At 44.3% G+C, this 23,309-nt stretch overlaps 1 protein-coding gene across 1 annotated transcript in view; it reads right to left on the reverse strand.

The window, feature by feature from the left end:
* The window catches only part of LOC137309904 (cadherin-2-like), a 187,446-nt gene that overhangs the window by 53,625 nt on the left and 110,512 nt on the right, over positions 1-23,309 (reverse strand). The window contains exons 3-7 of the mRNA XM_067977915.1: positions 22,404-22,633; positions 6,742-6,912; positions 4,653-4,808; positions 3,336-3,480; positions 520-692 (exon numbers count right to left, since the gene is read on the reverse strand). Of these exons, the coding sequence (XP_067834016.1) occupies positions 520-692; positions 3,336-3,480; positions 4,653-4,808; positions 6,742-6,912; positions 22,404-22,633 (875 nt within the window). The remainder of the gene's footprint in view (positions 1-519; positions 693-3,335; positions 3,481-4,652; positions 4,809-6,741; positions 6,913-22,403; positions 22,634-23,309) is intronic.

Raw genomic sequence — 23,309 nt, forward strand, 5'->3', positions numbered from 1 at the left:
CCGGTTCTTTTTCCAATTACCTTAAATCTGCGTCCTCTGGTTACCGACCCGCCTGCCAGTGGAAACAGTTTCTCCCTATCTATCAAAACCCGTCATAATTTTGGACACCTCTATTAAATCTCCCCTTAACCTTCTCTGCTCCTAGGAGATCAATCCCAGCTTCTCCAGTCTCGCCACATAACTGAAGTCCCTCATCTGATACCATTCTGGTAAATCTCCTCTACACCCTCTCAGAGGCCTCGACATCCTTCCCTAAAGTTTGGTGCCCAGAACTGGATGCAATACTCTAGCTTAGACCCAAGCAGAGATTTTCAAAAAGGTTTAGCATAACTCAGCAGAACTTTTCTGGTTTTTATGGCTCAAAGCTACTCGATGAATAAAGTTGCTAAATGATTTTAATTAAAGGTCGGTCGTAATGTAAAGCAAAAAAAGCATTAATGTTTCACAGCTTGCATTTGTTCACCCGGAATACTTTTATAAACTGAATGAAGCCGCGTTCTCCGCTGAGATATACAATACCTCTCTGTCAAGACCAGCTGCTACAGTGATTATATCTCCAGTCTCATTATTGATTGTAAACATGTTTGGAGAAGGGCTGCTTGGTGTCTGAGAAAGGATCTTGTATCTTAATATGCCATTGGATGAAGTGGGATCGTCAGCATCGACTGCAGTTACTGTCATTACAAACGTGCCTAGAAATGAAAAGGAAAAATGAATCTCCGATATAAGGTAAACGGTTTATGTAAAACTTAAAACAGGGTTTACGTTAAAGACTCTGGACTTGATACTTGTTATAATTATATTGTATAAACACACTTTTTGTCCAACACATTAATTCTTCAAGGTGAAATTGCGATTAGAGCTATTAAGGGCATACATCTGCGGCGAGTGACTCACCTCCTGACTCCCCAAAGCCTTTCCACCATCTACAAGGCACAAGTCAGGAGTGTGATGGAATACTCTCCACTTGCCTGGATGAGTGCAGCTCCAACAACACTCAAGAAGCTCGACACCATCCAGGACAAAGTAGCCTGCTTGATTGACACCCCATCCACCACCCTAAACATTCACTCCCTTCACCACCGGCGCACTGTGGCTGCAGTGTGCACCATCCACAGGATGCACTGTAGTAACTCGCCAAGGCTTCTTCGACAGCACCTCCCAAACCCGCGACCTCTACCACCTAGGAGGACAAGAGCAGCAGGCACATGGGAACAACACCACCTGCACGTTCCCCTCCAAGTCACACACCATCCCGACTTGGAAATATATCGCCGTTCCTTCATAGTCGCTGGGTCAAAATCCTGGAACTCCCTTCCTAACAGCACTGTGGGAGAACCTTCACCACACGGACTGCAGCGGTTCAAGAAGGCAGCTCACCACCACCTTCTCAAGGGCCATTAGGGATGGGCAATAAATGCCGGCCTCGCCAGCGACGCCCACATCCCATGAACGAATAAAAAAAAATTTCTAACAAGGAATTCACCTCTCTGCTGTTTATCAATCTAAACCCTTGATTGGAGACCTAAAAATTGTCTCTCTACAACTGTAGTAGTTGGGGATACCATGGGGGCAGTGTACTGGTTTTACCTCCAGCCTAGCCTGATGAGTGTCTCACTCTGCCACCCATAAGGGTTCAGTTCTGGGCACCGCACCTTAGGAAGGATATATTGGCCTTGGAGGGGGTGCAGCACAGATTCACCAGAATGATACTGAAAGGGTTAAATTACAAGGCTAGGTTGCATGGACAAGGCTTTTAGTCCCTTGAGAATTGAAAATTTAAGGGGTGATCTAATTGAGATGTTGTAGATGATTGAAGGAGTTGATAGGATAGAGAGATAAACTATTTCCTCTGGTGGGGGGGGAGTCCAGAACAAGGGGGCATAACCTTAAAATTAGAGCCAGGCCGTTCAGGGGTGATGTCAGGAAGCACTTCTTCACACAAAGGGGAGTGGAAATCTGGAACTCTCTCCCCCAAAATTCTGTTGAGGCTGGGGGTCAACTGAAAATTTCAAAACTGAGATTGACAGATTTTTGTTGGGTAAGGGTATCAAGGGTTATGGAACAATGTGGATAGATGAAATTAAGATGCAGATCAGCAATGATCTAATTGAATGGCGGAACAGACTTGAGGGGCTGAAAGGCCTGCTCCTGTTCCTATCATCCCAAGTAATTTTCAGAAGCCTCAACCTCACTTCCTTACGTAAATTCAACACAAAAGCAGCTGAAAATGTAGCACTGTTTGGCACTACACTTGTAGTTTCAACTCTCAAGCCTTAAGGATGGCTGGTGTAAAAAGTGAACAAAAAATTCTACCGTAGCAGTGAGGAATCTTGTATGAGTAGAGTTTCGAGTTGTATTACAACAACTTGCATTTATATAGCGCCTTTAACTAGTAAAACGTCCTAAGGTACTTCACAGGAGCAATTATCAATCGAAATTTGACACCGGGCCACATGAGGAGGCATCACGACAGGTGATCAAAAACTTGGTCAAAGAGGTAGGTTTTAAGGAGCATCTTAAAAAGGAGGAGAGGGGTGTAGAGAGGTAGAGAGGTTTAGGGAGAGAATTCCTGGGCTTAGGGCCTAGGCAGCTGAAGGCACGGCCGCCAATGGTGGAGCGATTAAAATCAGAGATGTGCAAGAGGCAAGAATTGGAGGAGCGCAGAGATCTCAGAGGGTCGTAGGGCTGGTAGAATACACTTGGGAAAACAATTTGGACACGGGATGGCAAAAAAATTCCACTTCTTAGCATCAAAATAAAACAGATCCCCTGACCTCACTGTACAGCATAAGGAGGAGATGTTATGAGTGCCAGGGAACGGCACACCTGATTGGCGAACTGGCCACTGGAAAGCATTTTAGTACCACATGAACCAATGGTAACATTCCATAGTGAATAGAAATCTTCAAACTTATTTCATGAAAATAATCCCATGTCCCACTACATGACAAACAAAACAAACCTGGTACATCAGAGGCAATAATACTATTACCACAGAGAAAGAAAAGGTCAGATATATCTACTATAGTCAACTCAATAGTGCAAACGCCTGGTATCTGGGTAACAAGACTAGTTTTGCAGGGGAAAAAAAAAATCAATTCACAATTAAGTCGTCAAGTAGAAAGGGGAGATTTGCCATTATGGTACATTTATTTTGAATGTTTCGTGCTGGATTTCTCCTTCATATTAGACACTCAGTTCAGAGGATGGCGCTCGTTGGATAAACCATTGAAATAAATGACAGCGTTCTGATTATTGTCGCTCCATGTGTGAATCAGGAGCATTATTGTACATTTGGTGTCTTGCACTACAAGAGGTCTAAGCAGCTTTACCTGGCTTTGATCCTTCAGGGACAGACCCATTCCAAACTTGATGCAGAAATTCCGGCCGGTTATCATTCATGTCAATGACATTTATAACAATGTCGATAGGATTCTCCACCTGATTGCCATTCAAGTCCACTGCATGAGCTCTTAGCTGCAAGACAATCACATCGATACAAAATTTAAAAGAGCTACTCTCTAGAGAGAAAAAAAAAAGAGAAGGCTGAGGGGTGACCCGATAGGTGCCTTTAAAATTATGAAGGGGTTCGATAGGGTAGACGTAAAGATGTTTCCACTTGCAGGTGACGCCAAAACTAGTGGGCCATAAATAGAAGATAGTCACTAATAAATCCAATAGGGAATTCAGGAGAAACTTCTTTACCAAGAGAATGTGAAACTTGTTACCACAAGGGGCAGTTGAGGTGAATAGCATAGATGCCTTTAAGGGGAAGCTCAATAAGTACAAGAGGGAGAAAGGAATAGAAGGATGTGTTGATCGGGTGAGATGAAGAGGGTTGGGAGGAGGCTCGTGTGCAGCATAAATGCCAGCATAGGCCAGATGGGCCGAATGGCCTGTTTCTGTGCTGTAGACTAAGTAATTCTATGTGCTGATAACCTCAAAACTAAAAGTACTGTCAAACACCGGGCCACAAATTTCACACTTGTACAGCACTTTTGGTAAAAATATCAAAGTGAACACCCCTTTTTCATATCCTAAGAAAGTAGTTTCTCCATTTACTGCTTCACAATGACATTTCCAAACATTAAAATATGTTATATAAACATTTGATATTCAGTCTAGTAACTTTTAAAATTGCAACAAGTTGCATGAAAAATTCCCATAAAAAAAATCTAATAAATCTTTCTGCAAAGTTTTAATGTATAAAACCTATTAGCGTGAAGGAAACAAGGCCTTACCGGCCATGGATTCTTTGAGTAGGAGAATGTAAAAGTTGCTTCTCATAGAATCAGAGCACAGGAGGCCATTCAGCCCATCGTGCCCGTGCCAGCTCTTTGAAACAGCTATCCAATTAGTCCCCCCTCCCCCACATTGCCCTTTTCCCATAACCCTGCAAGTTTTTGCCTTCGAGTATTTATCCAATTCCCCTTTTTGAAAGTTATTATTGAATCTGCTTCCACCGCCCTTTCAGGCAGCGCATTCCAGATCATAACAACTCGCTGCGTTAAAAAAGAAAATTCTCCTCATCTCCCCCTCTGGCTCTTTCGCCAATTATCTTAAAACCTGTATCCTCTGGTTGCCAACCCTCCTGTCAGTTTCTCCCTATTTGCTTTATCAAAACCCCTCATTCAAAATCAGAAACTTACATGGTACGAAGCAATCTGTTCCCGATCCAATGGCTTAGTCACACCCAGCTGGCCAGAGATTGGACTAATGCTGAAAATCCCAGTAGGCGGCTGATCAGCTCCTGGCCCCGTGACACTGTAGCGTAATGAGCGGTTTTTATCGCGATCAGAGCGGATCTGGTTGTCCAGGGGGGGGGGGGGGAAAGTGTTAAGACTCATTAGTTACTATAGCAACAGTACCTACTCTAAAAGAACTTGCATTTCTATAGCGCCTTTCACAACCTCAGGACGTTCCAAAGCACTTTACAGCCAATGAACCGCAGTCACTGCTGTGATGTGGCAGCCAATTTGCGCACAGCAAGGTCTCACAAACAGCAATGAGATAACGACCAGATAATCTGCTTTGGTTGAGGGATAAATATCGGCCAGGACGCCAGGCAGAATTCCCGTTCTTCGAAACAATGCCATGGGAATCTTTTACTTCCACCCGAGAGGGCAGACATTGGTTTAACATCTCATCTGAAAGACGGCGCCTCTGACAGTGCAGCACTCCCTCAGTACTGCACTGGGTGTATCAGCCTACCTAGATTTTGTGCTCAAGTTTCTGGAGTGGGACTTGAACCCACGACCTTCTGACTCAGTGCAGGAGTGCTACCAACCGAGCCACAGCTGACACCAAAAAAAAAAAGCACGTTACTATAGCAACAGTACCTATTCTAGGGTGGTTATGAGCTACATGGCCTTGCAGTACACAGGTTAATAAATCCCTTCAGCTTGAATGTGTGGGTATTTTTTGTATTACATCCTTGAATGTGAGATTTTAATTTAATGATTCATCTTAAACCTACAGAGTGAAGGCCCTCCAGAATTTTATGAAAATAATCAGTACATCTCTGTAAAAAATGGTTTCTAAATTACAAATACCAATCATCAAACGATAGTCAGGCAATTGAACCAAGATACATTTCTTTAGAATCGTACAAGTAGCAGTGCTAATCCCACGTTCCTGCCCTCTCTCATATCCCTTCATTCTCCTTTCCTTCAACTACCTGTCCGGCCTACTCTTAAAACGTTGGCACGGTCTCTGATTCTATAATCTCGCAACTCTCCGTAAAACAGAATGTTTCTCCTGCTCTCGACTTAAATCTCTTGCATGAAATCTTATCTCTACGCCTTGGTAAAAATCCACCCGATGCTCAACTGAGCCAATGAGCTTCTCACGCATTTTAAAAAATTCCTCACTTACATTAGGGACAGGAGTAGGCCATTCAGCCCCTCGAGCCTGTTCCGCCATTCAACGAGAGCAAGGCTGACCTGAGACCGAATTCCATATCCCCACCTTGGCTCCATATCCCTTAATACCCTTGGCTAGCAAAAATCTTATCAATCTCAGATTTAACATGATTAATTGAGCCAGCATCTACTGCTCTTTGTGGGAGAGGGTTCCACACTTCTACCACCCTTTGTGTGAAGAAGTGTTTCCCAACTTCTCTCCTGAATGGCCTGGCTCTGATTTTAAGGCAACGCCCCCTTGTCCTAGATTCCCCCACCAGCTTAGGACCATAGGAACAGGAGTAGGCCATTCAGCCCCTCGTGCCTGCTCTGCCATTTGATAAGATCATGGCTGATCTGTGATCTAACTCCATATACCTGCCTTTAGCCCATATCCCTCAATACCTTTGGTTGCCAAAAAGCTATCTATCTCAGATTTAAATTTAGCAATTGAGCTGGTATCAACTGCCGTTTGCGGAAGAGAGTTCCAAACTTCTACCACCCTTTGTGTGTAGGAATGTTTTCTAATCTCGCCCCTGAAAGGTCTGGCTTTAATTTTTAGACTCTGCCCCCTACTCCTAGAATCCCCAACCAGCGGAAATAGTTTCTCTCTATCCACCCTATCTGTTCCCCTTGATATCTTATAAACTTCGATCAGATCACCCATTAACCTTCGAAAATCCAGAGAATACAACCCCAATTTGTGTAATCTCTCCTCGTAACTTAACCCTTGAAGTCCTGGTATCATTCTAGTAAACCTACGCTGCACTCCCTCCAAGGCCAATATGTCCTTCTGAAGGTGCGGTGCCCAGAACTGCTCACGGTACTCCCGACTTACCCTGACCAATTCCTGAGGGAAAGGACCACGCGAGTTTTCGGGGACATTGATCGGAGGGATTACCCAATCTCTCTTCTGACGTTTCAGCTGACCCTGGATCTCTGGTTCGAGCTGTGGAAAAAGAATATCTGGAATATTTTGAGGCAGGGCAGCACTCCCGGACTTCCAGCTCTGTAGATAAACAAACAAAAAAAAAAAGAGCATATTTTTGTTGTATTAAATACATTTGCTAACTGCAGATAATGGGCAATTTTTTGTCTTCAGCACTTGCCAGGATGCAGCTTATCTTATATGGGAAGAGAGTACCATAGTAGGATACAGCACAGAAGGTGGCAATTCGGCTCTTTGATAGACCTATTCAATTAGTCCCCTGCTCTTTCCCCATAGCCCTGTAAATTTTTCCCCTTCAAGTATTTATCCAATTCCCATTTGAAAGTTATTATTGAATCTGCTTCCACCGCCCTTTCAGGCAGCGCATTCCAGATCATCGCTGCGTAAAAAAATGTTTCCTCATGTCGCCTCTGGTTCTTTTACCAATCACCTTAAATCTGTCCCCTCTGGTTACCGACTATTAGGAATTCAGGCACGTGGCTGATTTTCCACCCATTGGTTTACCTGAATTCCTAATATCTGCGCCCAGAAAATGAAGCTCTCCACCAACAGCAACGAAGATTAAAAAAAAAAGTTACTCAGATAGAAACCAAAACCCAGTGATGCTTGTGGTTAACCAGATACTATAACTGCAACTTCTCCCCCTCCCCCCCCCCCCAATCTGGCATTTTAGATGTTTTAATCACCCCCAAAAAAGTAGAGATTTTGCCTCTGTGCAACGAGAAACAGAGTTACCATTTCAGGTCGATCATCTTTCATCAGAACCGGAAGATAGTTGAGATTTAACAGCTTCTAAGCCAATACTTTACGCACTAAAGCTATACTTTTGCAACTTCAACAAGATTTGCGGTAGAAGCCACAAATGGGAAACATGGCCCAGCAGAGGAGGCGTATCTCTACTGTACAGTCTTGGATTTTGGGCCTGTTACTGTTCACAGATGATTTGGAGGGAAGTACTTGTACAAAACATCCAGTTTGCTGATAGTGCCAGAGAGAGACGAGCATCATTTCAATGGAAACAGCCTATTTGCAGATTTAAAATTAACAAGCCCCGTGTGAGACTGCAAGTTGTGGATCGGTGAAACGGTCTCCAAAAGTAAATAGAACTGAAGAAGCTTACAGCACAGGAGGCCATTTATCCTTTGCTGCAACTGCCCAAAACCAATCCCAATGCTCTCCTCTCCCCCCATTGGTTGGACCACAATTGCAGTACTGCGCAGAGTTCTGGTCTCCATGTTACAGAAAGGATAGAGAGACACTGGAGAAGGTGCAAAGAAACACTCAAGCATTATACCAAAACTGAGAGGGTATACTGATCAGGAAAGACTGAACAGGGTCGGGCTCTTTTCTCTGGAAAAAAAAAGAGAAGGCTGAGGGGTGACCTGATAGAGGTCTTTAAGATTATGAAAGGGTTTGATAGGGTAGACGTAGAGAAAATGTTTCCGCTTGTGGGGGAGTCCAAAACTAGAGGTCATAAATATAAAATAGTTGCTAAGAAATCCAATAGGGAATTCAAGAGAAACTTCTTTACCCAGAGAGTGGTGAGAATGTAGAACTCACTACCACAAGGAATAGCTGAGGTGAATAATAGACGCATTTAAGGGGAAGCTGGATAAATACAAAGACAAAGAAGAAAGGAATAGAAGGTTATCCTGATAGGCATGATGTGGAGATGCCGGTGATGGACTGGGGTTGACAATTGTAAACAATTTTACAACACCAAGTTATAGTCCAGCAATTTTATTTTAAATTCACAAGCTTTCGGAGGCTTCCTCCTTCCTCCTTCCTCACATCGTTCACCTGACGAAGGAGGTAGCCTCCGAAAGCTTGTGAATTTAAAATAAAATTGCTGGACTATAACTTGGTGTTGTAAAATTGTTTACAATTATCCTGATAGGGTGAGATGAAGTAGGGAGGGCAGAGGCTCATGTGGAGCATAAACACCGGCACAGACCAGTTGGGCCGAATGGCCTGTTTCTGTGCTGTAGTTTCGATGTAACTTCATGTAACATAGACCTGTATCTTCCTCTGCTTCAAATATTTATCTAATTTTCCCTTACATGATAGAGGTTTCTGCCTCAATCATTCCCTGTGACAAAACATTCCATGCTCCAACAATGCTCTAAATAGAGAAATTTCTCCTAACCTCTCCCTCAGTTGAGGCAGAGTTTGTTTAACACAAAGAACTGGAAAAGCATTTGGTTGGAAAGGGACTTCAGTTTCTGGAGTCGAGTACAGACTGAGGCGATCTTCAGGTCAATTTTCTAATCTGAGTACTGATCAGATGTATTGTAATGCTGTGGTCTCGGGGAGAGGAGGAAGAGAGAGAAGAACAAAACAGGAGGAGAAGGCCATTCAGCCCCTCGAGCCTGTTCCGCCATTCAATTAGGTCACGGCTGATCTGTACCTCAACTCCATCTACCCGCCTTGGTTCCATAGCCCTTAATACCCTTTGCCTAACAAAGATCTATCAATCTCAGTTTTGAAATTTTCAATTGACCCCCAGCCTCAACAGCTTTTAGGGGGAGGAAAAAAAAATTCCAGATTTCCACTACCTTCCAAGAACGAGGGGACTGTTACTAACAGAGTCCCGCAAAAATCTGCAATTAGAAATCTGAAATAAAAATACTCAATACACAGACCAATTGGCATCTGTATTAACATTTCAGGTATAACCTTTTGTCAGAACTATAGTACTTAACGTTAATACTTCAAAAAAGAATAAATCACATTTATTGAAGAATGGAAATGTAATTACAACATTGCTGAATAAAGGAAGTGCAGATGAGTTTTGGGAATTAGTTTAGAATATTTAGGAGAAACAGTGCAATGTTGGCAGATAAGGGCTATCCACCAAATTTACTTCCACCTCTCGAGCACTGTCTGCCCGGCCCTACTTTACCCACAAAACTTGTATCCATGTCCCCGGTCACCTCCGGACGAGGCTTCTGAAATGCCTTCCTTGGCAGTTTCCCAAGCTCCACAAACACCAAATCCTTCAAGACTGCTATTCACACCTTGTTCCCCATCACCCCTGTGCTCACTGAACTACTGGCATCCGGTCCAGCAACCCGACTCCATTTTAACATTTTCATATCCGTCCATGGCCTCGCCTGCTCCTTATCTTTGTGCTCTCCCCCACCACCCCCCCCATTCTGGCCTCTTGTGTGCTCATGATTTTCAATTGCTCCACCATCGGCGGCCGTGCTGCCAAGGGCCTGAGCTCTGAATTTCCCTCCCTAAACCTCTCCGCCTCTCTACTTCTCCCTCCTCCGAATAACATACCTCTTTGACCAAGCTTTTGGTCACTTGTCCTAATATTTCATACGGCTCAGTGTCAAAGTTTGTTTGATAATCGCTCCTGTGGAGCGCCTCGGGATGTTTTACTACATTAAAAAAGGTACTGTATAAATGCAAGTTGTTGTTGTCCTAAACAAAGATCTACTCGCCCATTATCCCGATCCTCACCGATCTCCTCACCCAGCTCTGTCACCCAACAAATTTAATTTAAAATTTTAAGCTTCACCTACAAATCACTCCATGGCCCTGCCCCTCTGCAACTCTCTCTAGCACCCCCCACTCCCATGAACTCTGGTCCCTCTGACTCCAGCCTCCTGAGCATCTTCCCCCACAGCCTACACTCCACCTATGAAGGCAGAAACTCCAACCACCCCCCACCCCACCAACCCCAGACCCTACCCACTGCAATTCCCACCCTAAAACTCTCTGCCTCTCCACCTTTAACAGCATTCGCAAAACCCGTGAGCGGCAAAATGGAATTTCTGCCTGCTTTCAAGTTTTTAAACACTCGTATTGCGGGGGTTCCTAGATTTTAAAAACGATGAGGGGTTTTGATAGAGCAAATAAGGAGAAACTGTTTCCACCGGCAGGAGGGTCAGTAACCAGAGGACACAGATTTAAGGCAATTGGCAAAAGAACCAGAGAGTTGAAATTTTTTTAAAATATATAAACGCAGCGAGTTGTGATGATCTGGAATGCACTACCTGAAAGGGCGGTGGAAGCAGATTCAATAGTAACTTTCAAAAGGGAATTGGATAAATACACGAAGGGGAAAAATTTATAGGACTATTTGGAAAGAGCAGGTGGAGTGGGATTAATTAGATAGCTCTTTCAAAGAGCCGGCACAGACATGGTGGGCCGAATGGCCTCCTTCTGAGCTGTATTGTTCTATGATTCGGTTTACCCAAGTAATTGAGGAATCACATCAGTTTAATTATAGATATACTGACTACAGCATTCTTTATTTATGCAAATTGATAAACTGAACACAGTAGCAACCTCCAGGTGTCAATTTGACTGGAATTAATGCATTAATTGACAAGTATCTTAGGCAATTAATAGAGGTTGCTTCCATTCAAGATTGATGAATGGCCCCCTCGTTTAATTAAATCAGAAGGTATATATTGCCTGCCCACAATTCAAAGGTAATGACTTTGTTTGAGAGCTAATATTCCTTTGAGGGGATGTGGGCAATTCTTTGGTTGGTCGTAGCCCCCTCTAATTGACAGCCTCGTAGGCAGGGCCTTCATCTCAAGGACTTAAAGTGGCAGTTCCCAGTCAGCTAACATCAACAACTTGCATTTATATAGCACCTTTAACGTAGTAAAACATCCCAAGGCGCTTCACAGGCGTGATTATCAAACAAAATTCAACACCGCACTACATAAGGAGCTATTAGGACAGGTGACCAAAAGCTTGGTCACGGTGGTAGGTTTTAAGGAGCATCTTAAAAAGGAGGAGAGAGAGGTAGAGAGGTTCCGAGAGGGAACTCCAGAGCATGGCTCCTAGGCAGCTGAAGGCACGGTGGAGCAATTAAAATCGGTTCTATTACAATCCCTGGGCTGAGCCGCCATTTATCTAGACACTGGCTCTTCCAGTATCTAGCAACTTCACCTGTGTATTGTACGATTCAAGCTACCTTGTACAATAAAGCACAGCAGCTCCACAAATCCAGGTCCCAGTTAGACCAAGTCAACAAAAAGGCAAAAAAAATGCTACCAATTGGAGAAAAAAAAAATATTCCAGATGCTGGAAACCTGAAATAAAGATGGAAAAAAGCTACAGGAGTAGGCCATTCACAACCTGTTCCACCATTCAATTAGATCAAGGATTATTTGTACCTTAATCTACCCGCCCTGGTTCCGTAACTCTTAATACCCTTGCCCAAAAAAAATCCTATCGTCTCAATTTTGAAATTTTCGATTGACCCCCCAGCCTCAACAGCTTTTGGGAAGAGAGAAAGTGAAAGAAAGAAAGAGAGAAAGAGAGATCCAGATTTCCACGCCAGTGTGAAGAAGTGCTTCCTGACATCATCCCTGAACGGCCTAGCTCTAATTTTAATGTTATGCCCCCTCTTTCATCAGAACTGGATGATAATAGAGATTTTAAACAGTTTTTAAGCAAGTACACAGAGCCAGGGAAAATGGGAGGAGGGAGGGAAGGAAGGAAAGAACAAAAGGGGAAAGGTCTGAGATAGGGTGAAGGGCAGGGGTGATTAAATGACAGCGTTAAGGCCTAATCGTTTTCTCAAACATCAAAATCGAAACAGTGAAACTCCAGCCTCTGTCAAAATTCAATAATGTGGTACTTTAAACACGGATTTTAAAAAAAGTCAAATAAATTTGCAGCTGCATCACACGATAGTGGGGTCTAAAATATACGGCGCTGAATCTGCACAACTGGAGAATTTTAAAGTGGTCACGCCTCTTGGCTTTTGATTGCTAATTAATGTACCAAGTCAGGCTAAAAATAGGAACTCTTTCTAATACAGATATCAAGAGTCATCGGAAGTTCACTGCCATCATAAAGTTGCTCAAAAAAGATTTTAAGTATTTACTGATTTCCAAGCACGCCTTTTTGCTGGTAAACCATGCGGCTAACTTTTCAGTTCAGTCACTGAACGTAAATAACCTCTGTACAGAACAGCTGGATTATACGCTGTGAATGTCATTTTTATTACGTTTAGTTAATAATATAATAAAATCGAGGAATGGCAGGGCTCCTCAGTCCCATCAAATGCACATCCCGTGCCATGTGGGAACTCCAGGATGCTTCCCGTGTCCTGGACAACCACAGGTGCAGGAAGTGTAGTCAGTTGGAGCTCCGGGTTTCGAAGCTTGAGCAACAGCTGGCATCAATGCAGCGCATCTCAGGCCGAGAGTTCCATGGATAGCACGTTTCAGGAGGTGGTCACCCCATAGCTTAAGAGAGTGCAGGCAGAGAGGGACTGGGTGACCGCAAGACAGACAAGGAGGACCAGGCAGGTAGTGCAGGAGTCCCAAGGGCATCTCGCTCTCTAACCAGCATTCAGTTCTGAACACTGGTGAGGGAGACGGTTCCTCCGGGGAGTGCAGCCAGAGCCAAGTCCATGGCTCAGCAGTGGAGGGGCGGGGGGAGGGGAGGAGAGGAGAGGAGAGGTCAGGACAGCGATAGTGATAGGGGATTCTAGAGTTAGGGGAGCAGACAGGCGTTTCTGTGCCTCCAGACGAGATTCCAGGATGGTATGTTGCCTCCCTGGTGCCAGGGTCAAGGATGTCACGGAGCGGCTGCGGAACATTCTGAAGGAGGAGGGTGAACGGCCAGAGGTCATTCACCTGAGGAAGGAGGAAGCCTCCGAAAGCTTGTGAATTTTAAAATAAAATTGTTGGACTATAACTTGGTGTTGTAAAATTGTTTACAATGGTCAACCTCAGTCCATCACCGGCATCTCCACATCATGGTCCATATTGGCACCAACGACATAGGTAGAAGGAGGGATGAGGTCCTGCAGGCAGATTTTAAGGGGTTAGGAAAGAGATTAATAAACAGGATCTCAAAAGGTAGTAATCTCTGGATTACTCTCTGTGCCACATGCTAGTGAGTATAGAAATAGGAGGCTAGCTGAGGTGCATTCATCTGCTCTTCGACAGCACCTCCCAAACCCACGACCTCTACCACCTAGAAGGACAAGGGCAGCAGGCACATGGGAACACCACCATCTGCACGTTCCCCTCCAAGTCACACACCATCCCGACTTGGAAATATATCGCCGTTCCTTCATCGTTGCTGGGTCAAAATCCTGGAACTCTCTTCCTAACAGCACTGTGGGAGAACCTTCACCACACGGACTGCAGCGGTTCAAGAAGGTGGCTCACCACCACCTTCTCAAGGGCAATTAGGGATGGGCAATAAGTGCCGGCCTCGCCAGCAACGCCCACATCCCATGAGCAAATATTTAAAAAATGATTGACCCCCAAACAGTCAGATGGAGATAGAAGAGCAAATATGTAGGCAAATTTCTGAGAAGTGCAAAAATAGGACAGTAATAGTAGGGGATTTCAACTACCCCAATATTAACTGGATACAATCAGTGCAGAATTCTTAAATTGCATTCAGGAGAACTTTTTTTTTTAAAGCCAGTACATAGCAAGCCCAACAAAAGTGAGGGCAGTTCTGGATTTAGTTTTAGGGAATGAAGCTGGGCAGGTGGAAGGAGTATCAGTGGGAGAGCATTTTGCTGATAGTGATCATAATTCAGTTAAGTTTTAGCATAGTTATGGAAAAGGACAAAATTAGAACAGAAGTGAAAGTTCTAAATTGGGGAAAGGCCAATGTTACTAAGCTGAGAAGTGATTTAGCAAAAGTGGACTGGAAACAGCTACTTGAAGGTAAATCAGTGTCAGAGCAGTGGGAGGCATTCAAGGGGGAGATTCAAGAGGTTCAGAGTAAACATGTTCCCACAAAGAAAAAGGGTGGGACTGCCAAATCTAGAGCCCCCTGGATATCAAGGAGTGTACAGGGTAAGATAAGGCAAAGGGAAGCTTATGTCAGTAACCGAGAGCTCAATACTGCAGAAAGCCTAGAGGAGTATAGAAAGTGCAGGGGTGAAATTAAAAAGAAAATTAGGAAAGCAAAGAGAGGGCATGAAAAAATACTGGCAAGTAAAATTAAGGAAAACTCAAAAATGTTTTATAAATATATAAAGAACAAGAGGATAACTAACAGTAGGGCCTATTAGAGACCAAAAAGGAGTGTGAAATATTTGATGAGATAAACAGTGAGAGAGGAAGTATTAAGGGGATTAGCATCTTTGAAAGTAGATAAACAGTCAGGCCCGCATGAAATGTATCCCAGGCTGCTAAGAGAAGCAAGGGAGGCTCTGACCATCATTTTCCAATCCTCCCTGGCTACAGGTGCGGTGCCAGAGGATTGGAGGACTGCTAACGTTGTACCGTTGTTTAGAAAGGGAGAAAGAGATAGACCGATTAATTATAGGCCAGTCAGTCTAACCTCGGTGGTGGGCAAATTATTGAAATCAATTCTGAGGGACAGCAATTAGAAAGGCACGGGTTAATCAAGGAAAGTCAGCATTAAATTGTTACGAGAAGGTAGTGTCTGACTAACTTGATTGAATTTTTTGAGAAGGTAATAAGGAAGGTCGATGAGGGTAACGCGTTTGATGTAGTGTACATGGATTTTAGCAAGGCTTTTAACAAGGTCCCACTTGGCAGACTAGTCAAAAAATTAAAAGCCCATGGGATCCAAGGGAAAGTGGCTAGTTGGATTCAAAGGGTAATGGTTGACAGGTGTTTTTTGCGACTGGAAGACTGTTTCCAGTGGGGTCCCGCAAGGCTCAGGGCGAGGTCCATTGCTCCTTGTAGTATATATTAATGATTTGGACTTGAATGTGGGGAGCTTGATTAAGAAGTTTGTAGATGATACAAAAATTGGCCGTGTGGTTGATAGTGAGGAGGAAAGCTGTAGACTGCAGGAAGATATCAATGGACTGGTCAGGTGGGCAGAAAAGTGACAAATGGAATTCAATCCGGAGAAGTGTGAGGTAATGTATTTGGGGAGGGCAAACAAGGCAAGGGAGTACACAATAAATGGGAAGATACTGAGAGGTGCAGAGGAACAGAGGGACCTTGGAGTGCCCTTTGTTCCTCTACACCTCTCTGTAACCTTCCATTTATTGTGTACTCCCTTGCCTTGTTTGCCCACAGATCCCTGAAGGTAGCAGGACAGGTAGATAAGGTGGTTAAAAAAGGCTTACAGGATACTTTCCTTTATTAGCCGTGGCATAGAATATGAGAGCAGGAGGTTATGCTAGAACGGCATAAAACATTGATTAGGCCACAGCTTGAGTACTGAGTACAGTTCTGGTCACATTACAGGAAAGATGGGATTGCACTAGAGAGGGTGCAGAGGAGATTTATGAGGATGTTGCCAGGGCTGGAGAATTTTAGCTGTGAGGAAAGGTGGGATCGGCTGGGGTTGATTTCTTTGGAACAAAAAGGAGGCTGAGGGGAGATTTAATTGAGGTGTATAAAATTATGACTGGACTAGATAGAGAGGACCTATATCCCTTAGCAGAGGGGTCAGTGACCAGGGGGTATAGATTTAAAGTAATTGGTAGAAGGTTTAGAGGGGAGCTGAGGAGAATATTTTTCACCCAGAGGGTGGTGGGGGTCTGGAACTCACTGCCTGAAAGGATGGTAGAGGCAGAAACCCTCAACTCATTTTAAAAAGTACTTGGATGTGCACTTGAAGTGCCGTAACCTACAGGGCTACGGACCAAGTGCTAGGAAAGTGGGATTAAGTTGGATGGCTCTTCTTCGGCCGGTACGGACACGATGGGCCGAATGGCCTCCTTCTGTGCCGTAACTTTCTATGATTCCTCGACAGCCTTTGCAGTAGAACGAAACCAAAAGATAACTAAAATATGTAAATATTATTTATAGCCTTTACAAAAGAAAATAATTGGCAGCCTTAAGGGCTTCGTTTTTTTCTTAAAACCTCAACTTTTAAAATAGGTCAACCAGTTTTCAGTAGCTACTGATTTTAAAGAACTAACTTCAGTCAATATTTCTGTTGCATGATGCTCCGAAACGCAGCATCACCAAGTTGAGGGCAGTCACTTTAAGACATGTCAAGTTCTTTAATCAAGAATCGGGCAGACACAAAATTTACTGACTGGTTTCTGGGCAGAGGTGTAACGATCTGGAATGCACGGCCCGAGAGGCCGGTGGAAGCAGATTCAAACAGGAATTGGATATACACGTGAAAAAAGGAGAAATTTGCAGGGCTATTTGGAAAGAGTAGGGGGGAGTGGGACCGACTGGATAGCATTGTCAAAGAGCCGGCACAGGCATGGTGGGCCGAATGGCCTCCTTCTGTGCTGTTTGATCCTATGTGCAGCCCTGCAAAACTACAATGGGGTGAATTTCCATCTCCGCCCCGGGTGTTAATTTGGTCGAGTTGCTGACCACCCGCCCGCTTCTCATTCCACTGAAACCCCCATTTGCGAGCTCCCTGCAGTCTCACTGCAGGCCACTAGGGGGGTTTGCAGTTCACAAACGGCGTGCTTGGCTCTACTTTTCCATTTGGCAGATTTACGAGCCTCGCTTCGGAAGGGACTAAGTGAAAATTCATGTTTCAAACCAACTCAGCAAACAGAGACAGAGCACAATTACATTTCTCCACTAATTGTATTCACAGTATGACATAAGCAGGAGAAGCAAAAAAGTGGCCACTGCAGCCACATGGGGTTTTAGTCTTACACTGGGGTATATGGTCAGAATAATGTGGGGGATTGACCTGAAAGAAAGACTATGGTGAAACCATTAATATAAAGCAAAACTGATTTAATTTCTCAATATAAGTCCCTCCTTTCTGTTGAGGCCTAGAGCTATAAGTGGGGTTAAGAGTCCATATGATTATATTACCCATTACATAGAATTTACAGCAAAGAAACAGGCCATTCGGTCCAACTGGTTTATGCCAGTGTTTATGCTCCATTACGAGCCTCCTCCCTCCCTACTTTATCTCACCCTATCAGCATAACCTTCCATTCCTTTCTCCCTCATGTGTTTATCCAGCTTCCCCTCAAATGAATCTATGCTATTCGCCTCAACTACTCCACGTGGTTCTCCTTGGAGCAGTTGCGAGCAGATTTGATAGAGGTATTCAAAATCATGAAGGGTCCAGACAGAGCAGATAGAGAGAAACTGTTCCCATTGGCGGAAGGGTCAAGAGCCAGAGGGCATGGATTTAAGGTGATTGGCAAAAGAACCAAAGGTGACATGAGGAAAAACTTTTTTTACACAGCGAGTGGTTATGATCTGGAATGCACTGCCTGATGGGGTGGTGGAGGCAGATTCAATCATGGCTTTCAAAGAGGAACTGGATAAGTACTTGAAAAGGAAGAAATTTGAAGGGCTACGGGGGTAGGGACTAGCTGGATTGTTCTTGCATAAAGCCGGCACAGACTCGATGGGTCGAATGGCCTCCTTCCGTGCTGTAACCTATGATTCTATTCTATGGTTGAAAGTTCCACATTTGAACCACTCGGAGTACGGAAGTGCCTCCTGAATTTCTTATTGATAATAACATTGAGCATCTCCTCTAAGCATTTATTCGCAATGTGTGCATGCACAGTTATGAATTCCTCCCCCCTCCCAATACTGGCGTCGTTATAATACAGGGACAAATTGAAAGAATGGAGCTGGTTGCATCACAATCTTCCATTAGCTCAAACGGAGAGGCATTTGAATGAACAAGAATCCAACCTAAGTCTAGATTTATGCTGATGCCAATTCTAATTTGGTCTTTTTAAGTGACAGGAGGCAGACAAAATTTCAGAATGAATTTAGCTTCAGTTTGCTACTGAATCAGGTTCAATTCAATAAAGTACAACACATCTTGGTTCAGACATTAAGTACTGTATGGTGCAAGGTTAGAATATAAAATACGTGTCACATTACCTCAGGGGTTAGGTTGCCTATTAGGAAGTGTTAAGGAGTGCAGCCGAAAGCAATGGGCCAGAGGTCCCACACATTAAACAATGGTGGTTGCTGAGGACAGAGTATCTACACCAGTGTCAAAAGACAAGCCTTCCTGTATGCGAACACATACTTAGTAATCCTGGCTCAACAAGTGATGGCAACTGATCATCTACATAGATGGGAGAAAGTGTCCTGAGGAACAAAGTCTTGTACAGTGTACTCTATTGGCATGCAGAACTTCCCAATTTCAATCCGGCTTCCCCTTCAAGGGGCGGATCATTTTGGGGATCAAAAAAATAGCAGGAGTAGGCCATCTGGGCCTTCGAGCCTCCTCCACCATTCAATAAGATCATGGCTGATCTTCTACCTCAACTCCACTTTCCCGCCCGATCCCCATATCCTTTAGTGTCCAAAAATCTATCGATCTCAGCCTTGACTATACTCAATGACTGAGCATCCGTAGCCCTCTGGGGTAGGGAATTCCAAAGATTCACAACCCTCTGAGTGAAGAAATTCCTCTTCATCTCACACCTCTTCTCTTGAGACTATGACCCCTAGTTCTAGACTCTCCAGCCAGGGGAAACAGCCTCTCAGCTTCTACCCTGTCAAGCCCTCTAAGAATTTTATACGTTTCAATGAGATCACCGCTCATTCTCCTAAACTCCACGGGTGCTAAATTCACTGCTTGACACACTGCCCAATTGCCCATTCTTCAACATACATTTACATACTGTTCCTCACATACAAGATTGTCTTAAAGGGTGCTTTACAAGGAGGAGAGGCAGGCGTGAGGTGGGGGAGGAGTGGAAGAGAAAGAGGGACGAGGAGTAGACAAAAAGCAGATAAAGGAGATGGGTCTTTAAGGAAGTTTTTGGAGGGAGGGGGTAAGAGAAGTAGCAAGGCTCTGGTTACAGCCCATCTGGAGATACTGTATTCAGTTCTGTGCACCGCACCTCAGGAAGGATATATTTACCTCGGAGGTTCACCGGAATGACACCGGAGCTAAATTATGAGGATAGGTTTCATAGACGAGGCTTGTATTCCCTCGAGTATAGAAGATTAAGAGGCGAACTAATTCAGGTGTTTAAGATGATTAAAAAGGAGTTGATGGGGGTAGATAAGAGAATCTATTTCCTCTGGTGGGGGGAGTCCAGAACAACGGGGCATGACCTTAAAATTGGAGCTAGGCCGTTCAGGGGTGATGTCAGGAAGCACTTCTTCACACAAAGGGGAGTGGAAATCTGGAACTCTCTCCCCCAAAAAGCTGTTGAGGCTGGGGGCCAATTTGAAAATGTCAAAAACAGAGATAGATTTTTGTTGGGTAAGGGCATTAAGGGTTACGGAACCAAGGCGGGTAGATGGAGTTAAGATACAGATCAGCCATGATCTAATTGAATGGGGGAAAAGGCACGAGGGGCTGAATGGCCTCCTTCTATTCCTATAGGGCAAGATGAAGTAAGAGGGGAGGAGGTTCGTGGGGAGCACAAACACTGGCATAGACCAGTTGGGCCGAATGGCCTGTCTCAGTGCTGTAAAATTCTATGTAGTGCCATGTAGGTGATGGCAAGACTCGAACAGGATGGTTTCTATTTGCATAGATCAAGCAACCCTGTCTTCATCGTTACATCGAGTCCACAGCACAGAAACAGGCCATTCGGCTCCGCACTAGTCTCCCCCGCCTACTTCATCTCATCCTATCAGCATATCCTTCTATTCCCTCCTCCCTCATGTGTTCAACTATCTTCCCCTTAAATGCATCTATCCTATTCGCCTCAACCACTCCTTGTGGGAGTGAGTTCCACATTCTCACCACTCTCTGGGTAAAGAAGTTTCTCCTGAATTCCCTATTGGATTTATTAGTGACTATCTTATATTTATATGACTTCCACATACGACTTCTCTGCTTTTCAATTCTTTTCCTCTAGAAATGAACCCCAGTGCCTGTTTTTTTTTTTAAAAACGGTTTTATTGATCAGTCATTACTTTGTGAATTGTGTATCAGTGCCCCCAGATCCCGTTGCTCCTCTACCCCATTTAGACTATTATCCAAGCTGTACATGGCCTCTATGTCTGCACCTAACGTAGCTTTTCAGACAGGAACATTTGTTGATTTCTCCCGGCCCACCCAAACAAGACGGAGAGCCGAGGCCACCTGTGGGGTCCACAATCCGGTCTGGTAAAGATCAGCCAATTCTGCGTAGGCCAGAAGTCAAAACTGGGATTTTCATCGATGAATAAGCACCTGAACCACTAGACAAATTGCATTTATATAGCACCTTTAACGAAGTAAAACGTCCCAAGGCGCTTCACAGGACCGATCATCAAACTAAATTTGACACCGAGCCACACAAGGAGATATTAGGGCAGGTGACCAAAAGCTTGGTCACAGGGGTGGGTTTTAAAGAGTCTTTTTAAAAAAAAAAGGGAGGTAGAGATGTGGAGAGATTTAGGGAGGGAATTCCAGAGCTTGAGGCCTAGGCAGCTGAAGGCACGGCCGCCAAGGGTGGAGCCATGAAAATCGGGGATGCGCAAGAGGCCAGAATTGGAGGAACGCAAAAATCTTGGAGGGCTGTAGGAGGTTAGAGATGGGGAGGGGGGAGGCGATGGAGGGATTTGAAAACAAGGATGAGAACTGTGAGGAGTTGCAGGGAAGGAGAGTCCTAATCCCAGATGGATTCTTGGAACGGATGAGAATACAGGAGGTGCAGTTATAGCTGCAGAAACCCTTGTGATCTGCTATTTCAGAACAAAAATCATCACAGAACTGCTCATGTTTTTTCCTTAACTCTATTCATACCAAACAAATGCAATTCTGTGTAAATACCAAAAGTTATGGAACAAGTCTCTAGCCATAACAATGAACCAGACATACTACAGAAAGTTACTGTTGCTTTATACAATTTCATCCTGAATTATCTCCCAGTTCAAAAATGGGTTGTGCCACTTGAGATGGAACACACTAGGATGGCTAGATTTTCCTTACATGAAAAAGATATAAAAAGGGATGAGGAAAGGCAGGTAAATGGAGTTGAGGTACAGATAAAATGGCAGAACAGGTTGGAGGGGCTGAATGGCTTTGAGGCAGGGATTGGAGCTACATTGTCAAGAGCAATGTTGGGGAATTGAACCCGAGGGGCAATTGCGAGTCCATGAATGTGACATGGTCATTGTTAGTGTATCATAGTATGTTACTGCACAGAAGGAGGCCATTCAGCCCATCGTGCCTATGCTGGCTTTTTGAAAGAGCTTTCCAATTAGTCCCACTCCCCCTGCTCTTTCCCCATAGCCCTGTAAATTCTCTATGTATTTATCCAATTCCCTTTTGAAAGTTATTATTTGATCTACTTCCACCGCCCTTTCAGGCAGTGCATTCCAGATCATCATAACTCTGCTTTAAAAAAAAAGTTTCCTTGTGCAGTCTCTGGTTCTTTTGCTGATCACCTTAAACCTGTGCCCTCTGGTTACTGACCCTTCTGCCAGTGCAAACAGTTTCTCCTTATTTACCCTCATCAAAACCCCTTCATGATTTTGAATACTACTTAACCTTTTCTGCTCTAAAAAAGAACAACCCCAGCATCTCCAGATAACTGAAGTCCCTCATCCCTGGTACCATTCTCGCAAATCACTTCTGCACCCCCTCCGAGGCCTTGACAACTTTCCTTAAAAAAAAAGTGTGGTGCCCAGAATTGAACACAAAACTCCAGCTGAGGCCTAACCAGTGCTTTATGAAAAGGTTGAGCGTAACTTCCAGGGAGGTATCACTGGTACCTTCTGTCCACTGTGCTTCATATGACTTTCAGGTCTCACGGTCAGCTTCACAGCAGCTTGCCATTGCTCCTGGGTCTGGGTGCCACGCGCCATCACCACAAACTTCAACTGTTTTCCAGAGAGGTGAAAGCTTTCTGCTGCGTACACCACACCGTCAGGTTGGACCCGGAACTTTGGGTTGCTTGTTTCATACTGCACTGTCACACTTCCATAGCAGTCATCAAATCCCACTGTAAAAATAAAACAGGGCGACATTTAGTTCCTGAGATATTTATAGACTTTTTAAAAAAGCAGAATATTCGCACACAGGCAAAACAGTCCCCACTACTTTTAACAGGGACGTTTAAAAATTGGGCAATGGCTTAAAAAATCAGCCACAAAATGCTAACCATCATCAGTTTTCAATTTCAATTTTAAAAATTGCCACTTACAGCAAGTTAAGCGCTGTGTATTTTGGGCAGAAACCAGTGTTCTCATCCTTATTTTCAAATCCCTCCATGGCCTCGCCCCCCTCTCCATCTCTAACTGCTTCCAGCCCTACAGCCCTCAGATCTTTGCGCTCCTCAAATTCTTGCCCCTTGCACATCCCCGATTTTCATCGCTCCACCATTGGCGGCCGTGCCTTCAGCTGCCCAGGCCCTAAGCTCTGGAATTCCCTCCCTAAACCTCTCTCTATCTCTAAGACACTCCTTAAAATCTACCTTTGACCAAGCTTCTGGTCATCTGTCCTAACATCTCATGTGGCTCAGTGTCAAAGTTTGTTTGAGAACGCTCCCGTTAAAGGCGCTATACAAATGCAAACTGTTGGGGTTTCGCTCTTCCCAGATCCCATTCCCTTCTCCTGGCTCCAAATCCTCATCAACTGGTTTAACCACCTCTACGTTCCCAGAACAGCATTGGCTTCCT

The sequence above is a fragment of the Heptranchias perlo genome, chromosome 3, assembly GCF_035084215.1.
Source record: "Heptranchias perlo isolate sHepPer1 chromosome 3, sHepPer1.hap1, whole genome shotgun sequence".
In the NCBI taxonomy this organism is placed as follows: Eukaryota; Metazoa; Chordata; class Chondrichthyes; order Hexanchiformes; family Hexanchidae; genus Heptranchias; species Heptranchias perlo.